Here is a 24,265-nt window from a genome sequence, read left to right as displayed (position 1 = left end):
TATTAATTAGAACAATGTTATCTGTCTTCTCAAGGAATAAAACCTGAAGAAACTCTTGTACAAGTGTGTGGGAGTTCTACACTGAAGAAATTTTAAGTGTATTGTTATCAAGCTAAAGATTCCATATTCTAGTCTCTAGGATTTACCATATGTAATATAATTTGTTTTATTATGTAGAAATACTTCACTCTCTAATAAGTTCACCAAGTATGCATTCAAATGTGTGACTTCTTAGAAAAACACTTAGCGTTTTCTTAACATTTATATAATAGCTCCTTTCTAGTGTAAATAAGATGTTTTTACATCTTAAGATGCTTTAGAATAAAATGTTTTTACAATTTTCTTTTTTAGATTATTTAAATAGGTGTTTTATGACAGTCTCAAATTCAGCTACCACTGCCTGGTTAACGTTATCCCTGGATAGAACACTGGAGTTGCCTTCATAAGTAAACTACTGATATCAATATAGTCCTGATACTGATGCACAAGAGCAGATAATTTTCTTTTGCTAACCTGTTCCTGGTTGAGAAATAACAATGATTCCCAAAAGACATTAAGGAAAATTAGCAAACCAGCAAAAGTGTTTTAAACAGTAAAAGCATTCCTGAGGGGACAAGGGTGGAGTAGGAGAAAAGATGACTTTTTAACCAAATGCAGATAATGGATAACTAATTATCTGATATAATACAGAAATATTTTCTTATGTTAAATGCAGTAAATTAAGATGACACTTATTCAGTGTACTTTATTTGCTGCTAATTTTGTGTGAACTTTTCATTTCTCTGCTTTCTATAAATGTGCATAGAAGAGCTTTTTCCCCCCCTGGAATGAAATAGATGGTAGTGTCCCTGACACTTAGTAAGGAAGGGTAGCATAGCATTAAAATTTGTATTCTGTTACTATGCTCTGTATCCACAAAATAAAGATTGTTAGAGCAAAACTGTTCATCTTCTAAATGGAGTGTAATTCACTTTGTGAGTATTTAGTTCTTTGCTGGCTGTTGTAGAATTGTGCTCTTTTAGCAACTCCACCTAAATTATATTTGGAATGTCTTTAGGTTGTTGTTAAGCTTGATCCAAATTAATGTCAATTTTTCAATTCTAGTAAGTTAATGTTTTCCTTTCTTTCCATATGGCTTCCCCTTCAAAATAATCTTTACAAATGTTTATGAATTCTTTTAGAGCAAATGTATGTAACCTATCACGGTATACCTAGAACATGCTTTTTGGTAATATTCTAGGTGTCACTCTGGAAACAGCCTTTCTGACAGTAAAAAGATCTCTTCCATGAAAGGCTAAGAAGCAGCATGTTAGAGTGAGAAAAGCATGGATTTGGGAGTCACGTAAAACTGAATTAAAAAAAAAAAATCCAGTTCCACTAGTTATTTTCTTTGTTGCCTTAGCGGGATTGCTTGGCATTCTGCTTCCTAACTCCTTCATCTGAGAAATAGGGCCAGATACTATCTGGGGCAAAAGTGTTATGAGGGATGAAAAGATGTAGAGAAACTGCAAAGTGGGTATTCAGTAGTTTGACGATGCTCTTGTCAACTTCTGTATTGGAATAGGAATGAAACAGTAAAGAGACAAAATTCTAAATATTTTACATTTTTTTCTCTAGGAATACGGGGTGCTTTGCATTCAGGAATATAGAAAAAATAGCAAAGTGGAGTCAAGTACACATAACAGCTTCATGGGCTTGAAGGATCCTCTGGGGCATGACCTAGGCCACCTTTATGTGGAGAGCACTGACCCACATTTAAGTACATCTGTACCTTGGTCAATGGTAGAGAAGCCAACAATGGATAAAGTCAATTCTGGGAAGGAAGAAAAAGAGGTGTCTGAAGAGAATACGAGCTCTGGCGACTCTGAAGAAAGCACACATTCTGACAATGAGTCCGAACAATTGAGAAGCGTTTCAGTAGAGCCATGCTTATTAACCAAGACTCACAGACAACTGTGTAGGTCTCCCTGCTTAGAGCCTCACATACTCAAACGCGGTGACATTTTGCAAGACTTTAAACCTGAGGAGTCCCAGCCTACATCCAAGGAAGTGAAGAAACCCCCTGATGTGGTGCGAGAATACCAAACAAAACTGGAGTTTGCACTGAAGCTAGGCTATTCTGAGGAACAGGTTCAGCTTGTGCTAAATAAACTCGGTACCGATGCTTTAATCAACGACATTCTGGGAGAACTCGTCAAGCTTGGAAATAAAAGCGAGACTGAACAAACAGTGAGTACGATTACCAGTGTGACACGGGACACATCCTCCCTGGAGTCTCAGCGCTCCGACTCTCCAATGCAAGAGATTGTAGCGGACGATGGGGAGAATCTCAGACCAGTAGTTATTGATGGCAGCAACGTGGCAATGAGGTGAGTGGGGAGGTCTTCACTCATTCTTACCAGACCATCTTGGGGAGGGTATTTCTAATTTCGTGATCGTTGCTCTTCTACAAGTCGATAAGGTCGAGATTATTCTGCATCCCAACCTTGGCTTATGTATTTCTAATTAGGTCTCTTTTAGTTTTCTATCAGTCTCCTTCTGGGGGGAAGGGGGTGGTCAGCCATCCTCCCCCCATTTGTCTTTAAATAGAGACCCTCTTTCCCCAGATCAGTCTCTTTTTTTCCTCATCTGGCTAAATTATTGTGGCATAAAAATTAGCACATATTCCTAGTTGAGTGTTAGCCACTGGTTTTAAATGAAGTACTTGAGTATGATGATATTCACCAATTTTGGAATCTAGTCAGATAAATAGTGCATTTCTGTGTGAAGTCAAATAACCATAGGGAAAAAAATGCCAGTTCTTTCAGAAAATTATTTTTATTGATTTGGAAACAAATCAGAGTTACAGTTTCAAATTTCTTTTGTTTCACTTAAGAAATGTAAATTCAAAAATAATTCCTTAGGAACTGAGGATTAAAAAAACAAGAGCAAAACTTCTAATGAAATTCTTTTACAAACTTTGATAACTTGAAATTTTAAGTGCATCTAAATTCAGTTAGTATAAAGTTAATTATCCTCAGTGTTCAGAACACTGGTGGGGGTATAAAGATATGTAAAGTCATCAGTTCTTTTGGAGAACTTGAATTTCATATATTGTTTCTTAAAAAGTGATCCAAGGATACCTACCACAGGTGTCATCTAGGAAAACATCTAGAGCAATGCTGTTCAATAGAAATATAATATAGGCACAGGTATCATTTTAAATTTTCTGGTACCTACATTAGAAAGTTAAAGAGGTAAAATAATATGGATGACATATTTTATTTAGGCTATTACATAGCCAAAATGTAATTTCAACATATAATCGATAACAAGATATTTTGCACTATTGTTTTGATATTGAGCCTTAACATTGGATATCTTACACTTACAGCACATCTCAATTCAGATGAACCATACTTCCAGTGCTCAATAGCCACCTGTAGGTAGGGCCACCATACTAGACAGTATAGTTCTAGAGACCCGCCAACTCCACACACAGACTTACCAAGTCCAGGTCAAGGGGTAGCTCATGCATCTCCTTTTGTAACAAGTACCCCAGCTAGTAAGAATGTGTATTGAAATTTGAGAACCATTGGTTTTTAGTAGGTGAGAGTAAGGACTTGTACACAGGTTATGAGAAGGACCAACTTCTGATCCTCAAAATAACCTTTTCAGGTGGAAGCTATATTATCTTTCTTTCATTTAGAAGCAAATGAGACTTACAGGGTAGTAATTGCTTACCCAAAGTAAAGCATAATTTAAACCCAAATATGAAAAAAAAAAAACAAATATGTTTGACTTCAGAGTCTATACACTATTTATCGGATAATGAGAGATAAGAACAAGTTGAAAACGTTCAAGCCAGACCTTAAAAGGTCTTGGGTGACAAGCTAGAGAGTTTAAACTTGCCCTAATCTGAAGGTAATGGAAGATTTTTGTGGAGAAGAATGTAAGAGTAGAGTTGTGCCATCTACTGATAATCTGGCAGTGATGCTTAGAGTTGATCATAGTAGGCCAGAGATCAATTTGGTTGCACACAACCCTTTCTGATGGAGTAAAGAGGGCCTTGAGTGTCACAGAGGTATGAAGTGTATGTATGGCCTTGAGAAGTCTTTCAGTAAAATAACCTGTTATTTAATCTTTCCCGAGCTTCACCATGGAATGATTTCTTTTTTCCTTGTAATCCAGAACTAGTGAATAATGACCTCAGCAGAGTGATAACTTGAAAGGCCAAAACATCATGAAACCTCCAAGAGAGAGAGTAATAAGGGGAAGTAGTAGGATCTGGAGAAACACCTGTGACTGTAGCCAATGATCAGAATCACCAGGGGGAGTCTTAAAACATATACCTTCCAGATCTCTACTCTTGGATAATGTGAACCAATGGGACTATGATAGAGCCCAAATAATAATGTATTTCTTAAGTGCCAAGGTACTTCTGATGCATAGTCAGTGTCAGAAATCATTCAGCTTGAAATGTGGATATTTACAGGTTAGGAGATAAAAGAGAGTGATGGTTCAGGGAAATAGTGGTGTGAAAAACATGAGTGTAAAAAGAAAGTACGGTGCTAGGAAAACTAAGGACCTACAAATGCCATCAAACTGGAAGAAATGCGGCTTTAAGGAGACAATACCTTGTGGGTAGTACTGAAAAAAGATCAGAGGATGTGACAGTTGGGAAGTCACTGTCTTCAGGAATGCCACGTGGCATTAAAGATAGAAACCCAATTACAGGGATGTCAGGAAGTGAAGGAATAGGGAATAGGGGAGCCTGGCTGGCTCAGTCTGAGGAGTGTGTGACTCTTGATCTCAGGCTTGTGTGTTCAAGCCTCACACTGGACATAGAGACTACTGAAAAGTCTTTTAAAAAAGAAAGAAAGAAATAGAGCCAGACCGGTATTCTAGAAAGTTGACGGAGGAAGGGAAGAAGGAGGACGAAGTGTTGGGGGAGAATTTTGTTTAGTTCTGGGTTTAAGAATGAGGCTGTCTAAGCAGAGGGGACAGGGGAGGAGTCTCCTCAGGAGAGGCAGACAGGAACGACAGGACAGTTTAACCTTTGCAGCAGAGTTCTCGAGGGGGGAGCAAGAAAGGCACAGGTGGAATATTTGGCGTTGGAGGTAAACGCACTTTCAGATAGGAACGAACAGACCTCTGATGGGAAAGGGCAGGAGACTTCTAAAACTCGGAGCCCACAGAAATGAGTTGCTGAGATGGATGTCATCGAGCTAAATGATGTCACAGTAGGATCAGCCTCACATCAACGCCTACGGCTAACACCTAGTTCCCAGTGGAAATGAAAGGTCCTTGGATAATTGAAACTTGACGTCAGACTCTAAACTTTCCTTATGGCACATGGTGAAAATCATCCACAGGAGAACCATGATACTAAAATAGATGGCATAATTAAGGCATTTGAACAGTCTATTCTTATGTAATTATGAAAACAAACTTCTACCCCCACACTCTCTTGGCGCCGCCCCACTTCCCTTGCTGCGAAGTTGGGACAGCTTGACGCCCGTTCTTCTCTCCATCATATATTTTAATCTGACACTTAAACTGAAGTGCTCCAGGCATTTCAGGACAGAACAAGTTGACAGGAAATTTTTATTATAGCAGCATTATACTATCAGTCACAATAAAATGTTGTATCACGTCCATAACTTTGAAAGTGCCAGAACTCATGAAAATTCATAGTAAACTTTTATATGCTGCCATTTATAAGATCTACATAAAGTAAAAAAAAAAAAGTCATTTAAAAATACATATCTACTGCAGATTCTAAATCTTAATTTAACAAAAAATGCAGACAGATTTCACCCATTTCATGTCTCATAAAACATGCTTTTACTCTTGAAATTAATTTCCCACTCGTGCTAAGGTAGGCAAACCTGTTGTATAATAAATTTGTACACATAATATTAAAATAGTAAGTAAATATGGGGGCCAGTTAAAAATAGAGTACTATTTTGTTTTCTTTCTCTCAGGCCGAAGCAGTCCATATATAAGATGAATATATTTTAGTTTCATTTAAAATGCCAGCCATAGAACTGATAGAAGATGATTTAGATAGAACTTAAGGAAGGCAAGGGTATTTTTATTAAAATTACCAAAGTATACTTAAAAAATTAGTTCTCTGTGTACCACCTTGCGATTCTAAATAAGTTGTTAAAACTTTGCAGCTGTACTTTTCAGAATTATAAAAAGGAGAATTCCTATCTTACAGGATTACTATTAGAATTAAAGGTAATTAATAGCAAGTGCCTGGCATGTCATAGGGTCTCAGGAAATTACAGCGATTGCATTAGAGCTAGATTTATATTTCAATCCAGAAAATAGTGACTAATGAATACTTTGAATACTTTGTTACTCTAGGGTTTTTTTCTTCCAGTATTTAATAAGCATAGCAATTTAGCAGCCCCATTTTATTTATATGATTTATAGGAATATTTCAATTCTTGCCTCAAGTTTATATCATCTGTGGTTTTCAGTGATGGTTTCTACAGTTTCTTAAAGGAGACTTGGGCTCTTAGATCCTGGTGCCTTCAAAATCTCACAAGGACAAGCCACGTAAGTGAGATGGCACCTAAGGTCCCAGGACTGCAGGGACCTTCCAGTGGTGGCTTGGAGGGAGCATGCTACTGCTTCCCGTGGATTCATATGGTTTTTAAAATGTGCCACATTAAAAAAAAAAAGAATGCTGCATTGATAGAAGTTCTGGGTAAGTTTGTTGAATAAGCAAGTCATCAATAATTGACAATTACCCAGAACTTAGTTTAGCGTAAATTGTGATACCTGTTTCACTGCTAAGTATGGAGGGCATAAGCATATTAAAACAGAAAGGTGAAGTGTAGGGAAAACCCTAAACTTTTGCATATAAAATAGTAAGTATTCAAAATGTGCTTGGCTTTGGAAATATGAATATGAAACAATGAAATTTATATTTAGTGGAGCTTGATAACAAGTCCTGATAAAAGGTGCAGTTGATTTTAATTCCTTTAAAAAAAAAAAAAAGAAAAACCTGCAAACTGGTCATTGGGCAAATAGGCCTCTTTCTTTAAAGGGACAGATACTTGATAATGTAGATACACAATGAGGTGTGTGCCCCCGATAGAGACACAGAAATAAAGCATGAGTAATATTTATCGTATTTCTGAAATGAAATTCTTAGGCTATTGTGATTTTTTTTTTAAATTTCCTCCAAGTAGCTTTATAATGCTTCGAACTCTGTAATTCCATTAAACTTAAAGTAGTTCAGTAGTATGGTTCATCTCTGTCCAGAGGTATCCAGTAGTTAAAATTCAAACTTTCCCTTAAATCCAGTGCTCTTCTAATTTGCATGTAAAGTTTAAGATGACTCGTCATGTCTTTAACAAAGTACAGTCCTGAGAGTCACTGGAGTGGGTGTATGATAAGATGACTTATGTGTCTGTGTGCTTTGATTACTGAGTCCTCGATGACTTTTTTTAATTGAAGTATTATTCACAGACAATGTTATACGAGTTTTATGTTTACAACATATTGATTTGACAGTTCTACACGTTATTTATTGTTCACCATGATAAATGTAATTACCATATGTTACTACAGTAATATTGACTGTATTCCCTAATGTTGTTATTTTTCATCTCCATGACTTACTGATTTATTTGTCTGGAAGTTTGTACTTCTGAAGCCCCCTTACCTATTTCACACACACACTTCCAACCAGCTACCCCAGTGGCAACCACCAGTTTGCTCACTGTATTTAAGTGTAGTTATCCTTTTGTTCTTTGTTCATTTGGTTTTTTTTTTTCATAGATCCTACATATAAGGGAAGCTCTATAGGGTATTTGTCTTTCTCTGCCTAACTTATTTCATTTAGCCTAATATTCTCTAGGTCCATCTAAAGAATGAGATCTCATTCTTTTCTATGACTGAGTAATATCCTTTGTGTGTGTGTGTGTGTGTGTATACTGTATCTTCTTTATCCATATAACTATAAATGAATACTGAGGCTGCTTCCATATCTTGGCTATTGTAAGTAATGCTGCAATAAACATAGGAGTGCAAATGTCTTTTTGAACTAGTGTTTTCCTTTTCTTTGAGTAAATACCCAAGAGTGTAATTACTTCATCTTGTAGTGTTTCTATTTTTAACTTTCTCAGGAACCTCTACACTTTTCCATTGTGGCTGCACCAGTTTGCATCCCCACCAACAGTACACCAGGAAGGGTTCCCTTTTCCCAGTATCCTTGCCAGTTTGGTTTTTGGTATTGAGTTGTATGAATTCTTTATGTTTCTTTGAGTACTAACCACTTATCAGATATATGATTTGTAAATATCTTCTCCCATTCAGTAGATTGCCTTTTCGTTTCGTTGGTTTCCTTTATGCAAAAACTTATTTTGGCGTACTCACAATGGCTTATTTTTGCTTTTGTTTCCCTTGCCGGACAAGACACATCTAGAAAAATGTTTCTACAGCTAATGTCAACAAAATTACTGTTATTGCCTTTGTTTTCTTCTAGTTGTATGGTTTGAGGTCTCACTTTAGGTCTTTAATCCATTTTGAGTTTATTTTTGTGTAAAAAAACATTTACTTTGGAAATATTTATTTAGAAATACTTATTTTGGTGTAAGAAAATGGTCCAGTTTCCTTCTTTGGCATGTTGCTGTCCAGTTTTCTCAGCACCATTTATTAAAGAGACTCTCTTCTCCCCACTGTATGTTATTCTCTCCTTTGTCATAGATTACCTGACCATATAGGTGTGGGTTTATTTCTGGGGTCTCTGTCCTATTCCATGGATCAAGGTGTCTGTTTATGTATCAGTGCCACACTGTTTTGACTCAGAGAGCTTTGCAGTATATCATGAAATCTGGTATTGTGATACCTCCAGGTGTGTTCTTCTTTCTCAAGATTGCTTTGGCTTCCTCAAATTCTTTTGTAGTTCTGTACAAATTTTAGTATTATTTTGTTCTGGTTCTGAGAAAAATGCTCTTGGTTTTTTATAGGGCTTGCTTTGAATATGTAGATTGCTTTGGGTAGTATAGACATTTTAGCAATATTATTCTAGTCTATGAACATGGCGTGTCTTTCCATTTGTGTCATCCTTAATTTTTTTTATGAGTGTCATCTAGTTTTATAAGGATACATCTTTCACCTCCTTGATTAAATTTTTCCTAGGTATTTTATTCTTTTTGGTGCAATTGTACATGGTATTGTTTTCTTAAATTCTCTTTCTGCCACTTCATTATTAGTATATAGAAATGTAACCTATTTCCATGTTTAATTTTTTATCCTGCAACTTTACTGAAATTTATCAGTTCTACTAGTTTTTGGTACAGTCTTTAGGATTTTCTCTGTACAGTATCATGTCATCTGCAAAAAATGATACTGTTACTTCTTCCTTACAGGTTTGAATGCCTTCTATTTCTTTTGCTTGTCTGATTGCTGTCCCTAGGACTTCTAGTACTATGTTAAATAAAAGTGGTGAGAGTAAATATCTGTATTTTTTTTTTGATATCTGTATTTTCTTCCTGATTTTGAAGGAAAAGCTTTCAGCTTTTCACCACTGAATATGATGTTACCTGTGGGTTTGTCATATGTAGCCTTAATTATGTTGAGGTATGTTTCCTCTATACCAACTTTGTTGAGAATTTTTAACATGAATGGATATTATATTTTGTCAAATGCTGTTTCAGCATTTATTGAGACTATCATGTGAGTTTTTTCTTCCTCTTGTTAATATGATATCTCACACTGATTAATTGCAAATATTGAACCATATTTACATCCCTGAAATAAATCCCACTTGATCATGATGAATGATTTTTTTGATGTATTTGTTAATTCAGTTTGCTTATGTTTTGTTGAGAATTTGTGCATCTATTTCACCAAAGATGTTGCCTATAGTTTTTCTTTTTTAAGATTTATTTGAGAGAGAGAGCAAGCATGAGCGGGGAAGGGAGAGAGAGAAGATCCTCAAGCAGACTCCCTGATAAGCATGGATCCCAATGTGGGGCTTAATCCCAGGACCCTGAGATCATGACCTGAGCCAATACTAAGAATCAGCTGCTTAACCAGCTTTAGCCACCCAGGGACCTCAGGCCTATAGTTTTCTTATTTTGTAGCGTCTTTGCCTTTGGTATCACGGTAATGCTGACCTCATAGAACAAATTTGGATGTTTACCTTCCTCTTTTATTTTTTTGAATAGTTGAGAAGAATAAATATTGACTCTTTTTTAATATTCAGTAAAATTCACCTGTGAAACTATCTGGTCCTGGACTTTGTTGGCAAAGTTTTGATTACTGATTCAATTTCATTAATAATAATCAGTCTGTTCAGTTTTCTATTTCTTCCTGATTCAGTCTTGGAAGATTGTATGTTTCTAGGAATTTATACATTTCTTCTAGGTTGTCCAGTATGTTGGCATATAGTTTTTCATGATATTCTTCTATAATCCTTACTATTTCTGTGATGTTCATTGTTACTTCTCTTCATTTCTGATTTTATTTATTTGTGTCCTCTTTTTTTCTTGATCAGTGTACCTAAAGGTTTATCAGTTATGTTTGTCTTTTTACAGGACTGTCTCTTCTTTTCACTGATTTTTTTCCTATTGTTTTTTCATCTCTATTTCATTTATATCTGCTATAATCTTTATTCTTTCTTTCCTTCTAGCTTTGGGTTTTCTTTGTTGTTTTTCTAGTTCCTTTAGGTGTAAAATTAGGTTGTTCATTTGAGATTTTTCTTTTTCGTGAAATAGGCCTGGGTCACTATAAACTTGCTTCTTACAATGGCTTTTTCTGTGTCCCAAGGATTTTGGGCCATTTGTTTTCATTTTCACTTGTCTCCATGTATTTTTTTTATTTCCTCTTTGGTATTTCAGTTGGCCCCATTCATTGTTAAGTAGCCTGTTTTTTTTTAGTCTCTGTGCATTCATGTTCTTCCCAGATTCTTTTCTTGTAACTGATTTCTAGTTTTATATAGTTGCAGTCAGAAAAAGATGCTTGATATGATTTCAGTCTTCTTAAATTTATTGAGACTTGTCTTGTGGCCTGTCATGCAATGTCTTCTGGAGAGTGTTCCATGCACTTTAAAAATCGTGTATTTTGCTCTTTTTGGAGGAAATCTGTATCTTTTAGGTATCTTTTAGGTCTATCTGGTCTAATGTGTCATTCAAAGCCATTCTTTCCTTGTTGATTTTCTGCCTAGGCGATCTATCTACTGATGAAAGTGGAGTGGTACAGTCTCCTCTTACTGTATTACTGTCATTTTCTCCCTTCATGTCCTCTCTTAAAATTTGCTTTATGTATTTAGGTCCTCCCATGTTAAAAACAGATATTTACAACTGTTATGTCCTCTTATGGATGATCTCATTATCATTTTGTAGTGCCCTTTGTCTCTTGCTACAGTCTTTGTTTTAAAGTCTTATTTTGTGTGATACAAGTATTGCTACCCCTACTTTGTTTTCATTTCCATTTGCATGGTATATGTTTTTCTTCCTTTTTTTTTTTTTTTTGTTTAAAATTTTTATTTATTTATTCATGAGAGACACAGAGAGAGAGGCAGAGACATAGGCAGAGGGAGAAGCAGGCTCCATGCAGGAAGCCCGATGTGGGACTTGATCCCGGGGGACCACACCCTGAGCCAAAGCAGATGTTCAACCACTGAGCCACCCAGGCATCCTAGTGTATGTTTTTTAACTCTTCCCTTTAAGTCTATGTGTATCTTTAGGTGAGTCTCTTACAGACAGTATAGAGGTTGGTCTTTTTTTTATCATTCACTCACCCTGTGTCTTTTAATTGGAACATTTTTAGTCTATATTTAAATTATTGACAGGTGTGTACTTATTGCCATTTTCCTCATTGTTTTCTGGTTGTTTTTTTAGTTCTCCTCTGTTCTTTTCTTCTTTTGACCTCTTTGTTGTGGTTTGGTAACTTTCTTTAGTGCTATGCTTGGATTTCTTTCTCTATTTTTTGTTATCTATTAAAGGTTTTTGATTTGTGGTTATCATTGGGTTGATCTGTAACATCTTATGTGTATTAACAGACTGTATTAGGTTGATGGTTGCTTAAGTTTGAACATATTCTAAAAGCACTAAATGTTTATCCTCCCCACCATCTTTTATATATAGATGTTGTATTTTATATCTTTTTTTTTTTTTGGACCCCTTCACTAATTTTTGTAGATATAATTGATTTTACTACTTTTTTGTTCAGATTTCCATACTGGCTTCATAAGTGATTAATCTACTACCTGTACTATATATTTGCTTTTACCTGTGAAGTTGTTGCCTTCCATAATTTTCTTCTAGTTGTGGTCTTTGCACCTGAAGGACTCCCTCTAATGATTCTTGTGAGACTGGTTTAGTGGTGAGGAACTTTAATTTTTGTTTATCTGGGAAACTCTTCTTCTATCCTGAATGATAATCTTGCTGGGTAGAGTATTCTTGGTTATAGAGGTTTTTGCTTCCTCTCAGCACTTTGGATATATCCTGCCACTCCTGCAAAGTTTTATCCAAAACTTTATCTTGCCTGCAAAATTTCTGGCAAAAAAATCAGCTGATAGCCTTATGGGATGCCCCTTGTATGTAACTGTTCTCTTTTTACTTGCTGCTTTTTAAATTTGTTCTTTATCACCACTTCCTGCCATTTTAATTGTTACGTGTCTTTGTATGGACCAATGTGGGTTCATCTTGTTGGGGTCTCTCTGTGCTTCCTGGACCTGGGCATCTGTTTTCTTCCTCAGATTAGGGAGGCTTTCAGCTATTTTCTTCTAATAAGTTTTCTGTCCCCTGCTCACTCTTTTGTCCTTCTCGGACTCTTGTAATGCAAATGTTATTACACTTGGTGATGTTGCTGAATTCCTTTAACCTACTCTCATTTTTCTATTATTTTTTTCTTTTTTCTCTTCAGCTTGGTTGCTTTCTATTACCTGATCTTTCAGATCACTGATCTGTTCTTCAGTGTCCTCTACTATGCTATTTATTCCTTCTAGTATATTTTTTATTTCCATTACTGACTTTTTCAGCTCTCACTAGCTCTTTTCTATATTTTCTACCTCTATTTTTATAAATCCTGAGATCATCTACTCTTTTCTCAAGTTAGTATCTGTTAGAATCATTACTTTGAATTCTGTATTAGGCATATTGCTTATCTCCATTTCACTTAGCTCTTTTACTGTGATTTTGTCTTGTTCTTTCATTTAAGACATATTCCTCTGTCTCCTCATTTTGTCTAACTCTGCATTTGTTTTCGTGTGTTAGGTAGGTAAGCTGTGTCTTCTGGTCCTATAGCAGTCTTGTGTAGAAGAGGTCCTGTGCACAGTGCCCTGTGTTCCTGTATGGGCTGCATGTTCCCTGCTGTTGTGGCTAATCTGTGATTGTTTTCAGCCCAGCAAGCTGCAGTGACCCACTTTGCCTGCTATGTGCATGCTGGGCAGGGTTTGTACCCCATACTGTTGAGAGGCCAGAGGCCACTGCCATGGTTGGTTTATGGGCAGGCAGGAGTCAGCCCAGGTGTCTGCAGTTAGCTTCTCTGCCACAGCTGCAGGCCAAACTACAGGCCTTGCTGCCTGTGTGACAGAGAGGCTCTTGTCAGTAGGTGGGGCCAGCAGTCAGCCTATGTGCATGCCACTGGCCACTCGGTCACATCTGTAGGTGCACCCAAGGGCAGGGCTAAGTGGTTGGGCTGCTGGAACTGTGGGCATGCTGGTGTGTGAGGATGTCTCTCCATCCCCAAGCAGGAGTCACTTTGCATTGGTGCTGATCCTTCTGGAGTTGCCTGCAGGATGTGGTGGGACAAGAGCTGCTTTGGAGGTAGGCCTACCAAAGTGGGTGGTTTGATGGGGCAGGCCCACAGGGGAGTGCCGGGGCACGACTGTGGTACCAGGAAGACAGATGGAGAGTTGACAGCACCGACTACTGCAGGCATCTGGCTATCTGGGCTGAGGAGGATCAGGATGAGAAATGGTACCCACCAGCACTTTTGTTCTTGGAGAAATCTCTTGCAATTCTCTGCCCTCCCATCACACATTCTAAGATCAGCCAGTAAACTTCTTACATGTGTATCCCAGGCACTTTCCACACTGCTGTTACTAGGCTGTGTCTCAGTGGAGTTACTTACTACTCTGGCTCTTTAAGGGCAGGGATTCAGTTTCCCATTGCCCTCTGGCTCTCCTGATTTTTTTGGTTCCCTGGGCTCAGTCCTGATGATTTTTCAAGCTTCTGAAGTTAAGCCCCACTGGTTTCCAAAGCCAGATGTTATGTGGGCTCATCTTCCTAGTGCAGGTTCCTAGAACCATGGGCACCTGGCATGGGGTCTGATCCTCTTGCTTCTCCCTGCTCGTGATTTCCCTCCTCTTCATGATTATTCCCACCAGAGATCTGGTTCCCAACCAGGGCTCCACCCCTCTTTCCTCTGCAATAAAGCTCCCTTCCTCTGATGAACTACAGAAGGTCTGTTCTGTTAGTCTTCAGGTCATTTTCAGAATTTGTTATATGGATGTGGCTGTTACTGTGTCCATGGGTCATGTTGAGCTCAGGATCCTCCTCTTCTGCCATCTTCCCAATGCTAGTACTTGACTTCTTCAGTATGCTTCCATGACCTGGTTATTCAAACTAACTATCTCTGTATTTTGCTTTAGCTTCTACCCATTATATGAGTAATAAACAAGAAAAAACCCAGAGCCTCATCACTCCCCCTACATGATAATGTACCATAGGTTCTCCTATTGAATAGAATGAAAACTAGGCACGCCACTCTTCTCTTTCTGATATGAACAAATCATTGAAACTCCTCCTCACTCCTTCCCCCAATCATGGCAAGTCCTCTGTCTTGGTCAGGGAACCAAGGTATCTGGATTTAGATCAAATCTCCTGACCAGTAGGTGGGTTTTATTGATGCACGTTTGTGCAGAGTATTAGGATAAGTATTTTCTTTGCTAATAATCTCACGTGGACCACTTTTGGCCAGTAGGATCCACGCTTGTATTGCCTCTCTGATAATGATAAGGAGCCACCAAAAGAATTTAAGCAAGGGAAGAGTGGCTTATCAAATTGACCTTTAAAAAAAATTCACTGTGGGGCACCTGGATGGCTCAGTCAGTTAAGTGTCTGCCTTTGGCTCAGGTCATGGCCTTGGGGCCCTGGGGTCCAGCCTCAGGCACCCTGCTCAGTGGGGAGTCCGCTTCTCCCTCTGCCCCTTCCTCTACTTCCCCTGCTCGTGCTCTCTCTCTCTCTCTTTCTGTCAAATAAAATCTTTTTAAAAATTCACTGTGTAGAGAAATTTAGAGACGGATTTTAGCACTAAGATTGTAGACAAGGGAAACCTACTTACATTTGAAAATATATGCAAAGGTTGGGCAGCCCGGGTGGCTCAGCAGTTTAGTGCCGCCTTCAGCCCAGGGTGTGATCCTGGGGACCCGGGATCAAGTCCCACATCAGGCTCCCTGCTTCTCCCTCTGCCTGTGTCTCTGCCTCTCTCTGTCTCTGTGTCTCTCATGAATAAATAAAATCTTTAAAAAAGAAAAGAAAATATATGCAAAGGTTAAACTACAGGCAACTGAAAAAAAAAAAAGATAAACTAAGAATATCCATTGCTTTTGTATACCAATCAGAGAGCAGGGAATGAAGAACTTAACTATTTCTACCTCCACCCCCAAAAGGGCTTGTGATAGAAACCGGCTGGTGTTAGAACAAATCTCAGTGTTAACAGGGATGTAGACAGCACTCTAGGTGAATCACTGAACGTTTGAGCAGAAATCAGGTTTAGATATTAGAGTATGAGCAGAGAAAATGTGTAAATTGTGATAACTTTCTTTATATCAATGTTAGTGGGGTAAACCCATATATTTATAAAATCAAGCAGAGTCTAGTAATCTATATAAATAATAAATATAAATCTATAATCTTCAGATTTCTTAAAAGCTCAAAGGCTTTCATGTATCTAATCTGGTTTGTGATGCTTTGTGAACTCATTTCAATGTAAATTTGAATATTGAAGGTCATCTTACCCAGGCTTTAAAACTTGCCTTCAGTTATTTGTTGGGTTTGCTGTCCTATTGCCTATTTACTATTTAAGTACAGCCCCAATAAAATCCTCCTGGACACCTAGTCCAAGCATTTGCTTTGCACCGTGAGAGAGAGTTCATTCAAATTTGGTTTGGTTCTCAACAAAAAGTAATCAAAATTCTGTGCAGTAGACCTGTGTGGTCCAATGTGGTGACTATTAGCCACCAGTGGCTTTGAGCTCTTGTAATATATCTGGTCTGAATTGAGTTATCCTGTAAACATAAAATACATATCACATTTTGAGAAAGTATGAGTATGAGTTAAATGAAATATTACTAACTTAATTTCAACTGCTTTTTCTTTTTCTTTCTTTTTTTTTTTTTTTGCTCTTAAAAATGCACTATACTAGATCACTTAAAATTATATATGTGGTTCACATTATATTAGATAGCCTCTCAGTTGAATGCTTGTTATGCCCCAGCTTAATTGGGGCTTACCATTAATTAAAGGACAACTTAATTTTCCCCTAGGTGAGTATCCTAGGTATTACTTACATGTTATTTGGTGGTGTTCCATTTCTCTTACTGTTATAAAGAAAATCCTTAGAGACTGCAAAAAGAATCAGGACTAATTTTTTTTCTGTTTTTAATTATATCAGTATGGAGTATGACAAAGACAAATATTAGTAATATTCCATTGCTTCTCTTTATAATCCTAAATTCACAATTCTGGTGGTTATCAATTATGAATTTTAATAGGCCAGTGGTCCGTAAACTTTGCTGTTATCTCAAATATGTTTATGCCGAAACCTAGGAATCAGCAACATTAGTAATCCAGTTACATATGAATGAAGTTAATTACAGATCCCCTAAGTAATGTTACCAATTATAAGAAATGGGAAATGTTACCTATTTATAAGAAATAGAACAGAGTGAGCAGGGTCTATGTTTTCTACTTTTGCTGAAATTGAAGACATTTTTATACCTACTTAACAGATATGTTCTCTTCAACATCTTTAGATTAATGACCCAGTTGGATCAAGATTAGCTTAGGTGTGCTTCCTGTTACTAATTTTGGCTTCAAATTATGAACCTTATAAGGTCAACACAGTCTTTCTCCTTTCTTCCTTATGTTTTTCCATTCTCAAAACTCTCTTGACCACACTGTTGTTATATCCATAACCACATGGAAGGTGATAGTAAGCTATTTTGCATTTCATATATTTAATTGTAATTTTGGTGTTGCATATTTTCATTATTGTAAATCAGTGATTTTTCAGACTTTTTTTTTAAGCCGTATAATCCTGCAAATCTTGTTGGAAGCACATTTTTAAAACAGACAAAATCAGAATTCTGTTTGAATTGAGTGATACAGGTAGGCTTTGTTTCCACTTAAAAATGCCCTTCCCTGGTGCCTAAAAGTGTCTCTGAGCCACCATGTGGAAGTTTTGAACACAACTTGGTGAACACTGATTAAATAATGACCAACAAAGGGAGCATGGTTTTAGTTTCTGGTGGTACATTCAGTATTTAGCATCCTAACAACTAGGTTTAGCTTCAAAGTGATCTTGGTATATTGGAAAAAAAGAGCAGAGATCATAAATCTGAGCAGCTGTAAGAGTGACAGAATAGAAATCAATCGTACGAGCCTTCAGTGCAAAAGAAAATTTTGAATTCCCATGAGGCAGCACATAAAATTGTACATTCTCTCATACAATATAAAATTTAGACTACAATGATAGAGAAAGTAAAATTTTCTCTTATGTCTGTATTCAGGATTATATCCAGCTGCACTCCTTTTTCCCTGTTTAAGAAACATAGGATAGATGTGAGAATTTCTTTTAAACAATCATAAAACATTGAAAAATGTATTAGTGAAGAAGGTCTTAAAGCCATTTTTTTAGAGTTTTTTAAAATTATAATATCTTTATATGGCCAACCTGGTTTACATATGGTCAGGCCTAAAAATTGAGGGGAAAAAATCAAGTAATCAAATTTTTGAAGAGCAACTGGGTATATTAATAATTTAGTGTTCAATATTTTTAGCAGTGTTACTATGTTACAGTTACTCTGTGATTGATATCCAGTGCACCCTGACTTCCTGTAATGTCACAGAGCTAAATCTAAACTTGAAGGACTTGGTACAAAAGATTCAAATATGGTTTTCTAGTTTAAAGGGACACCTTTGGCTCCTAAATTTTTCATTGTAGCCACTTGGCTGACACCCCTGCTAACTTGTGTAAGTTTTACCCATAGCTTGATATTGTAATGGCCCATTAAAGCCACTGAAGTCTTATAATCATACTTGGACCTTCTGGTGGAGAACAGAGCATACTTATAGGTAAAGTTTTTGACTTAAATAAAAAATGATATATATAAGTTTATTTTAAAAAATTCTTTTTTTCAGTCCTCTGATTACCTTGACTACTTCTTGATTTCTTTGGAAAACCAAAAGAGTATAGTGAACTCCAGGCATCAAATACATTGTTCTCAAAATCACACTTTACTATCCATGGTGAGTTTTAAAGCCAATAAAGATTTATTTTATTGGTTTCATTTTCAATCTGAAGCAAGTTTTTTCCATCTTCCACAAATTAGGACTACAGGGACATGAGAGAGTAAAGGCTCTAATATTGTTACAGCCCTCTATGTGTGCCAGGCACCCTGCTGGGCGCCTTATGGATGCTACCTTGATCAGATGCTACCTTGATCATCACTCAGCCTGCAGGGTTGGTGGATTGATCTCCATGTCAAACATGAGAAAAATTGAGGTTCAGAGCAAGTAACTCACCATGGTCATGCAGAAAAATGGTAAAGAAAATACATAAACTCCTATCTAATTCCAAAGATAATGTCATTTTTCACCAGATTGGACTCCTCACTAGGAGCCATTCCTATTTACTAGTCCTAGTCTTATAACTACTGTTATAACTATTGTAATAATTAGCTGTGCTGATGTATTACCAGCATGACATTCTAGGTATTATTTTTATAATTAGATTTTAGATCATTTATGGAAAGATTGTTTTAAGAATAGCTTTCCTTGGATTGTGTAATATACTTGCTACATAAATGTCAAAACAAAAAATGTCATTAGTGATTTCCAAGTTGTTTATTTTTTAAAGTTCACCATTTTATTTATTTATTTATTTATTTATTTATTTATTTATTTATTTATCGAAGTATAGTTGGCATATACTGTTTTAGTTTCGGATGTACAACATAATAATTCAACAATTATATACATTACAGTGACCATCTGTCGCGAAAGTTATTAAAATATTATCAATGATATTCCCTAAGGTGTGCTTTTTATCCCTGTGCCTTATTTATGTAATAACTGGATGTCTGTACCTCTCCATCTCCTTCACCTATTTCACCTATTCTCCTCTAGCCCTCCCCTCTGGCAACCACCAATTTGAGCTTTGTATTTATGAGTCTGATGATTATCCTTTGTATGTTTGTTTTGGTACTTAGGTTTCTTTTTTAGATTCTTTACATGAATGAAATCATGTGGTATTTGTCTTTCTCTAACTTATTTCACTTACTGTAATACCTTCTAGGTCCAGCCATGTTTTCATGAATAGCAAGATTTTATACTTTTCAAGACTAATCTCTACACCACATCTTTTTTATCCATTCTTCTATGGGTGGATATTTAGGTTGCTTCCCTATTGTAAATAATGTTGCAATAAACCTAGGGGTGCATATATCTTTTCAAATTAGTATTTTATTTTCCTTTAAGTAAATACCCAGAAGTAGAGTACTGGACTATATAGTATTTCTATTAAGTTTTTGTGAAGAACATCTATACTGTTTTCCATAGTGGCTGAATCAGCTTATAATCCTACCAACAGTGCTCGAGGGTTCTCTCTTCTCTACTTCCTCACTAACATTTATTATTTCTTGCATTTTTGATACTAACCATTCTGACTGACTTGAAGTGACACCTGATTGTGGTTTTGATTTGCATTTCCCTGATGATTAGTGATGTTAAGCATCTTTTCATGTATCTCTTGGCCATCCAGGTCTTATTTGGAAAAATATCTGTTTGGATCCTCTGCCAATTTTTAATTGGATTTTTTGTGGGGTTGTTTTTGAATTGTTTTTGTTGTGTGAGTTCTTTATATATTTTGGATAGTAAATCTTTATTAGATATATTCTTTTGCAAATATCTTCTCCCATTAGGTAAGTTGCCTTTTTATTTTGTTCATAGTTTTCTTTACTGTGCAAAAGCTTTTTAATTTGATGTATTCCTTATTTATTTTGGTTTTGTTTGCCTTGCCTTGAAGACAGATCCAGAAAAATATGCTAAGATTGATGTCCAGGAGATCACTGCCTGAATTTTCTTCTAGTGATTTTATGATTTCAGGACTTACATTTAGGTCTTTAAATCCATTTTGAGTTTACTTTTATAAAGTTTACTTACTTTTGTCCAGGAGATCACTGCCTGAATTTTCTTCTAGTGGTTTTATGATTTCAGGACTTACATTTAGGTCTTTAAATCCATTTTGAGTTTACTTTTATGTACTTTTATGAGGAAAGTGGTCCAGTTTCCTCAACACCATTTATTGAAGAGACTGGCTTTTCTTCATTGTATATTCTTGCCTCCTTCATCATGGATTAATTGACCATGGAAATGTGGATTTGTCTCTGGGCTCTCAACTTCATTCCATTGGTCTCTGTGTCTGTTTTTGTGGCAGTACCATACTGTTTTGATTACTACAGTTTTGTGGTATATCTTGAAATCTGGCATTGGGACACCTGCAGCTTTGTAGTTCTTTCTCAATATTGCTTTGGTTATTCGGTGTCATTTGTAGTTCATACAAATTTTAGAATTATTTGCTCTGTAAAAAATACTATTGGTATTTTGATGGGGATTGCATTGAATCTGAAGATTGCTTTGGTTAGTATGGACATTGTAGCAATATTTACTCAATTCCTGTATCAATATCTTACAGTTTTCAGAACAGGTCTTTTACCTCTTTCACTAAATTTCTTCCAAGGTATTTTATTCTTTTTGATGCAGTTGTAAATGGGATTTTTTTCTTAATTTCTCTTTCTGCTAGTTCATTGATATACAGAAATGCAGCAGAATTTTATTCCCCGTCTTTATTCCATTTCTTCAATTTTTTTACATACCTGTGTTCAAAAAAGATCCTTGATTTCAATCTTAAACTTGTTTTGTGGTCTATGTGTAATCTATCCTGGAGAATGTTCCATGTGCACTTAAAAAGAATGTGTATTCTGTTCTTTTTGGAGGCAATGTATCTGTTAGGCCTACTTGGCCTAAGTGTTATTCAAAGCCACTCACTGTTTGATTTTCTGTTTAGGTTGTCTATTCATTGATGTAAGTGAGGTATTAAATTCCCCTACTATCATATTACTGTCAATTTGGCTTTATGTTTGTTAATACTTGTTTTATGTTTGTTAATACTTGTTTTATGTATTTAGGTGCTCCTATGTTAGGAACATAGATATTTACAGTTGTTATGTCCTCTTGTTGAATTGATTTATCATCATGTAACATCATCTATCTCTTTGTTTTAAAGTCTATCTTGAGGGATGCCTGGGTCGCTCAACCATAAAGCGTCTGCTTTTGGCTTAGGTCGTGATCCTGGAGTCCTGGGATTGAGTGCCACATCAGGCCCCCTGCATGGAGCCTATTTCTCCCTCTGCCTATGTCTCTGCCTCTCTCTCTCTCTCTCTCTCTCTCTCTCTCTCTCTCTCTCTTGTCTCTCATAAATAAATAAAATCTTTTTTTAAAAAAGTCTATCTTGATATAAATATTGCTATCCCAATTTTTTTTCACTTCCATTTTCACAGTATAGGTTTTTCTGTCCCATCATTTTGAGTCTGTATGTGTCTTTAGGTCTGAAGTGAGTCGTTTGTACAATCACAGAGAGCAGCCTTACTTTTTATCATTCAGTGGCTATATGTCATTTGATTGGAGTATTTAGTCCATTTATATTTAAAGCAATTATTGATAGGTATGTACTTATTGCCATCTTGGTCACTGTTTTCTGGTTGTTTTTATAATACTTCTTTATTGCTTTCTTGCTCTTTCCTTGTGGTTTATGACTTTCTTTATTGTTGTTTGGCTTTCTCTTTTTGTGTGTTTTTATTATAGGTTTTTGGTTTGTGATTATCAGGACATCCTAAGTATCTAGCAGTCTATCTGAAGTTGATGGTCACATTCTAAAAGATAACATTTTTACTCCCCCTCCATGTTTTGTTTATTATATTTTACATCTTTGAGCTCCTCATCTAATCTTTGTAGATACAATTTTACTACTTTTGTCTTTTAACCTTTGTACTAGCTTTATAAGTGACTGATCTGGTACCATAATGTTTGCTTTAGCAGTGAAATTTTTTCTTAAGGGCCTTTTCATTTAAGAAAATCCATTTAATATGTCCTGTAAGACTAATTCAGTGGTGATTAACTCCTCTAACTTTTGTTCTTATGCAAAACTTTTCCCTTCAATTCTGAATGATCATCTTTCCAGCTAGAGCGTCCTTGGCATTAGGTTGTTCCCCTTTCAACATTTTGCATATATCCTGCCACTCTCTTCTGGCCTGCAAAGTTTCTCCTGAAAAATCAACTGATAGCCGTCTGGGATTTCCCTTGAATCTAACGGTTTTCTCTTGTTGCTTTGAATATGCTTTTTAATTTTTGCCATTTTAACTAGTATGTTGGTGTGGACTCCCTTGGGTTCATTTTGTTGAGACCTCTCTTTGCTTCCTAGATGTCTGTTTCCTTTCCCAGGTAGGGATGTTTTCAGCTATTACTTGTAAATTTTCTACTCCTTTCTCATCTTCTGGGGACCTTATAATGCAAACATTAGTACACTTGATGTCCCAGAGATCCCTTAACCTATCCTGTTTTGTTTTGTTTTGTTTTGCTCTTCAGCTTGGGTGCTTTTCATTACCTGTCTCCAGCTCGCTGATCTGTTCTTTTGCATCTTCACATCTGTTGTTGGTTCTTTCTACTATGTTTTTCATTCAATCATTGTATTCTTCAGCTTTGACTGGTTCTTTTTTATATTTTCTCTTCGTTGAAGTTCTCATTTAGTTCAGGTACTCTAGAGACTCTCTCACCCAGTGAATATCTTTATGATTATTACTTTGAACTCTGTATTTGGTAGATTGGTTATCTCCATTTTGTTTAGCTCCATATCTGGGGTTTTGTCTTTCTCTATCTCCTCATTTTGCCTGCCTGTGTTTGTTACTGCATCTTAGGTCAGCTACATCTCCTGGTCTTGCAAGTAGTAGCCTCATGTACAAGATGTTTTGTGGTGCCCAGTAGCACAGTGGCTGTGCACAACTCCTCTGGGTGCTCTGTTGGGCAGAACAGGCCCACAGCCCAGAAGACCACCTGTGCCACTGCTATGGTACATGATTGGCAGGACTTACCTCTGACTGAGCGGTCTGGCTACTGCCAGTGTAGGTATACTGGTTGGTGGGACTAACTGCCCCATCCTCAGGGAAAAAGTTACTCTGGAGGGGGTGCCAGTTCTGACCAGGGCTATCTGCCAGGTGGGGTGCATCACAACCTGGGCAAGACAGGTAGTGCTAGCAAGGTAGGTGGAGTGTCCGAATTGGTTCCAACAAACACTGAGCCAGCTAGAATGAAGGAGGGCAAGAGGAAAGGTGCCCAGCAGCACATTCAGATCCCTGCCCTTTCTACATATGTCCAAAATTAGTAAATCTTCACATTTACTCCAGTTACTTTTCAAACTGCTGCTTCTCTTCTGGGTCTTGGGCTAAGAGTTAGTGTTCTGACTTTTTAAGAGAGGAGACAGGATTCACTACAGCTCTCCCAGACCTTATGGGAGCCTGATTTAGTGCAGGGTCCCAGGGCCGGGGATGCCCTCCCTGGTCCCTTCCCTTCTCAGGCAAAAACTCTGCACCTGTGACATCCCTCCCCCATGTGGGTTGCTGCCACAGCAGGGTACCTCTCCTCCTCCTCCTACTACTCTTCTCCACTTGGTGATTCGCTCCGCTAGTCTCAAAGTAAGCCGCTTTACTTGCAGTGATTGCCTCAGGGTCCCCTGAGAGGAGGTGCGCTCAGGATCCTTCTACCGCACCATCTTCCTCCCTCTACCTCCAAAGTTCTTTATAACCATAGTAGGTACTATGTTAATTCAAAGCAGATACTCAAACCAACCATGTTTTCCCTTTTTCTCAGTGCCATCAACACAACTGAAAAGCAGTCCCTATAATAGATCCCTTGTTCCATTTTTAGATTTCTCCAAGTTTTCAGTTAGCCCTCATGCTGGCCACTCAGTGACAAGTCAT

At 37.0% G+C, this 24,265-nt stretch overlaps 1 protein-coding gene across 6 annotated transcripts in view; it reads left to right on the top strand.

Annotated features, from left to right (window-relative positions):
- The window catches only part of ZC3H12C (zinc finger CCCH-type containing 12C), a 76,160-nt gene that overhangs the window by 32,056 nt on the left and 19,839 nt on the right, over positions 1-24,265 (top strand). For all 6 annotated transcript variants that reach the window (XM_072729886.1, XM_072729885.1, XM_072729882.1 and 3 more), the window contains one exon: positions 1,618-2,369. In XM_072729886.1, the coding sequence (XP_072585987.1) occupies positions 1,690-2,369 (680 nt within the window). In that variant the 5' untranslated portion in view covers positions 1,618-1,689. The remainder of the gene's footprint in view (positions 1-1,617; positions 2,370-24,265) is intronic.

Source organism: Vulpes vulpes, chromosome 12, assembly GCF_048418805.1.
Source record: "Vulpes vulpes isolate BD-2025 chromosome 12, VulVul3, whole genome shotgun sequence".
In the NCBI taxonomy this organism is placed as follows: domain Eukaryota; kingdom Metazoa; phylum Chordata; class Mammalia; order Carnivora; family Canidae; genus Vulpes; species Vulpes vulpes.
The sequence above is the reverse complement of the archived record's forward strand: the minus strand, read 5'-3'. Positions and strand labels throughout refer to the sequence as shown.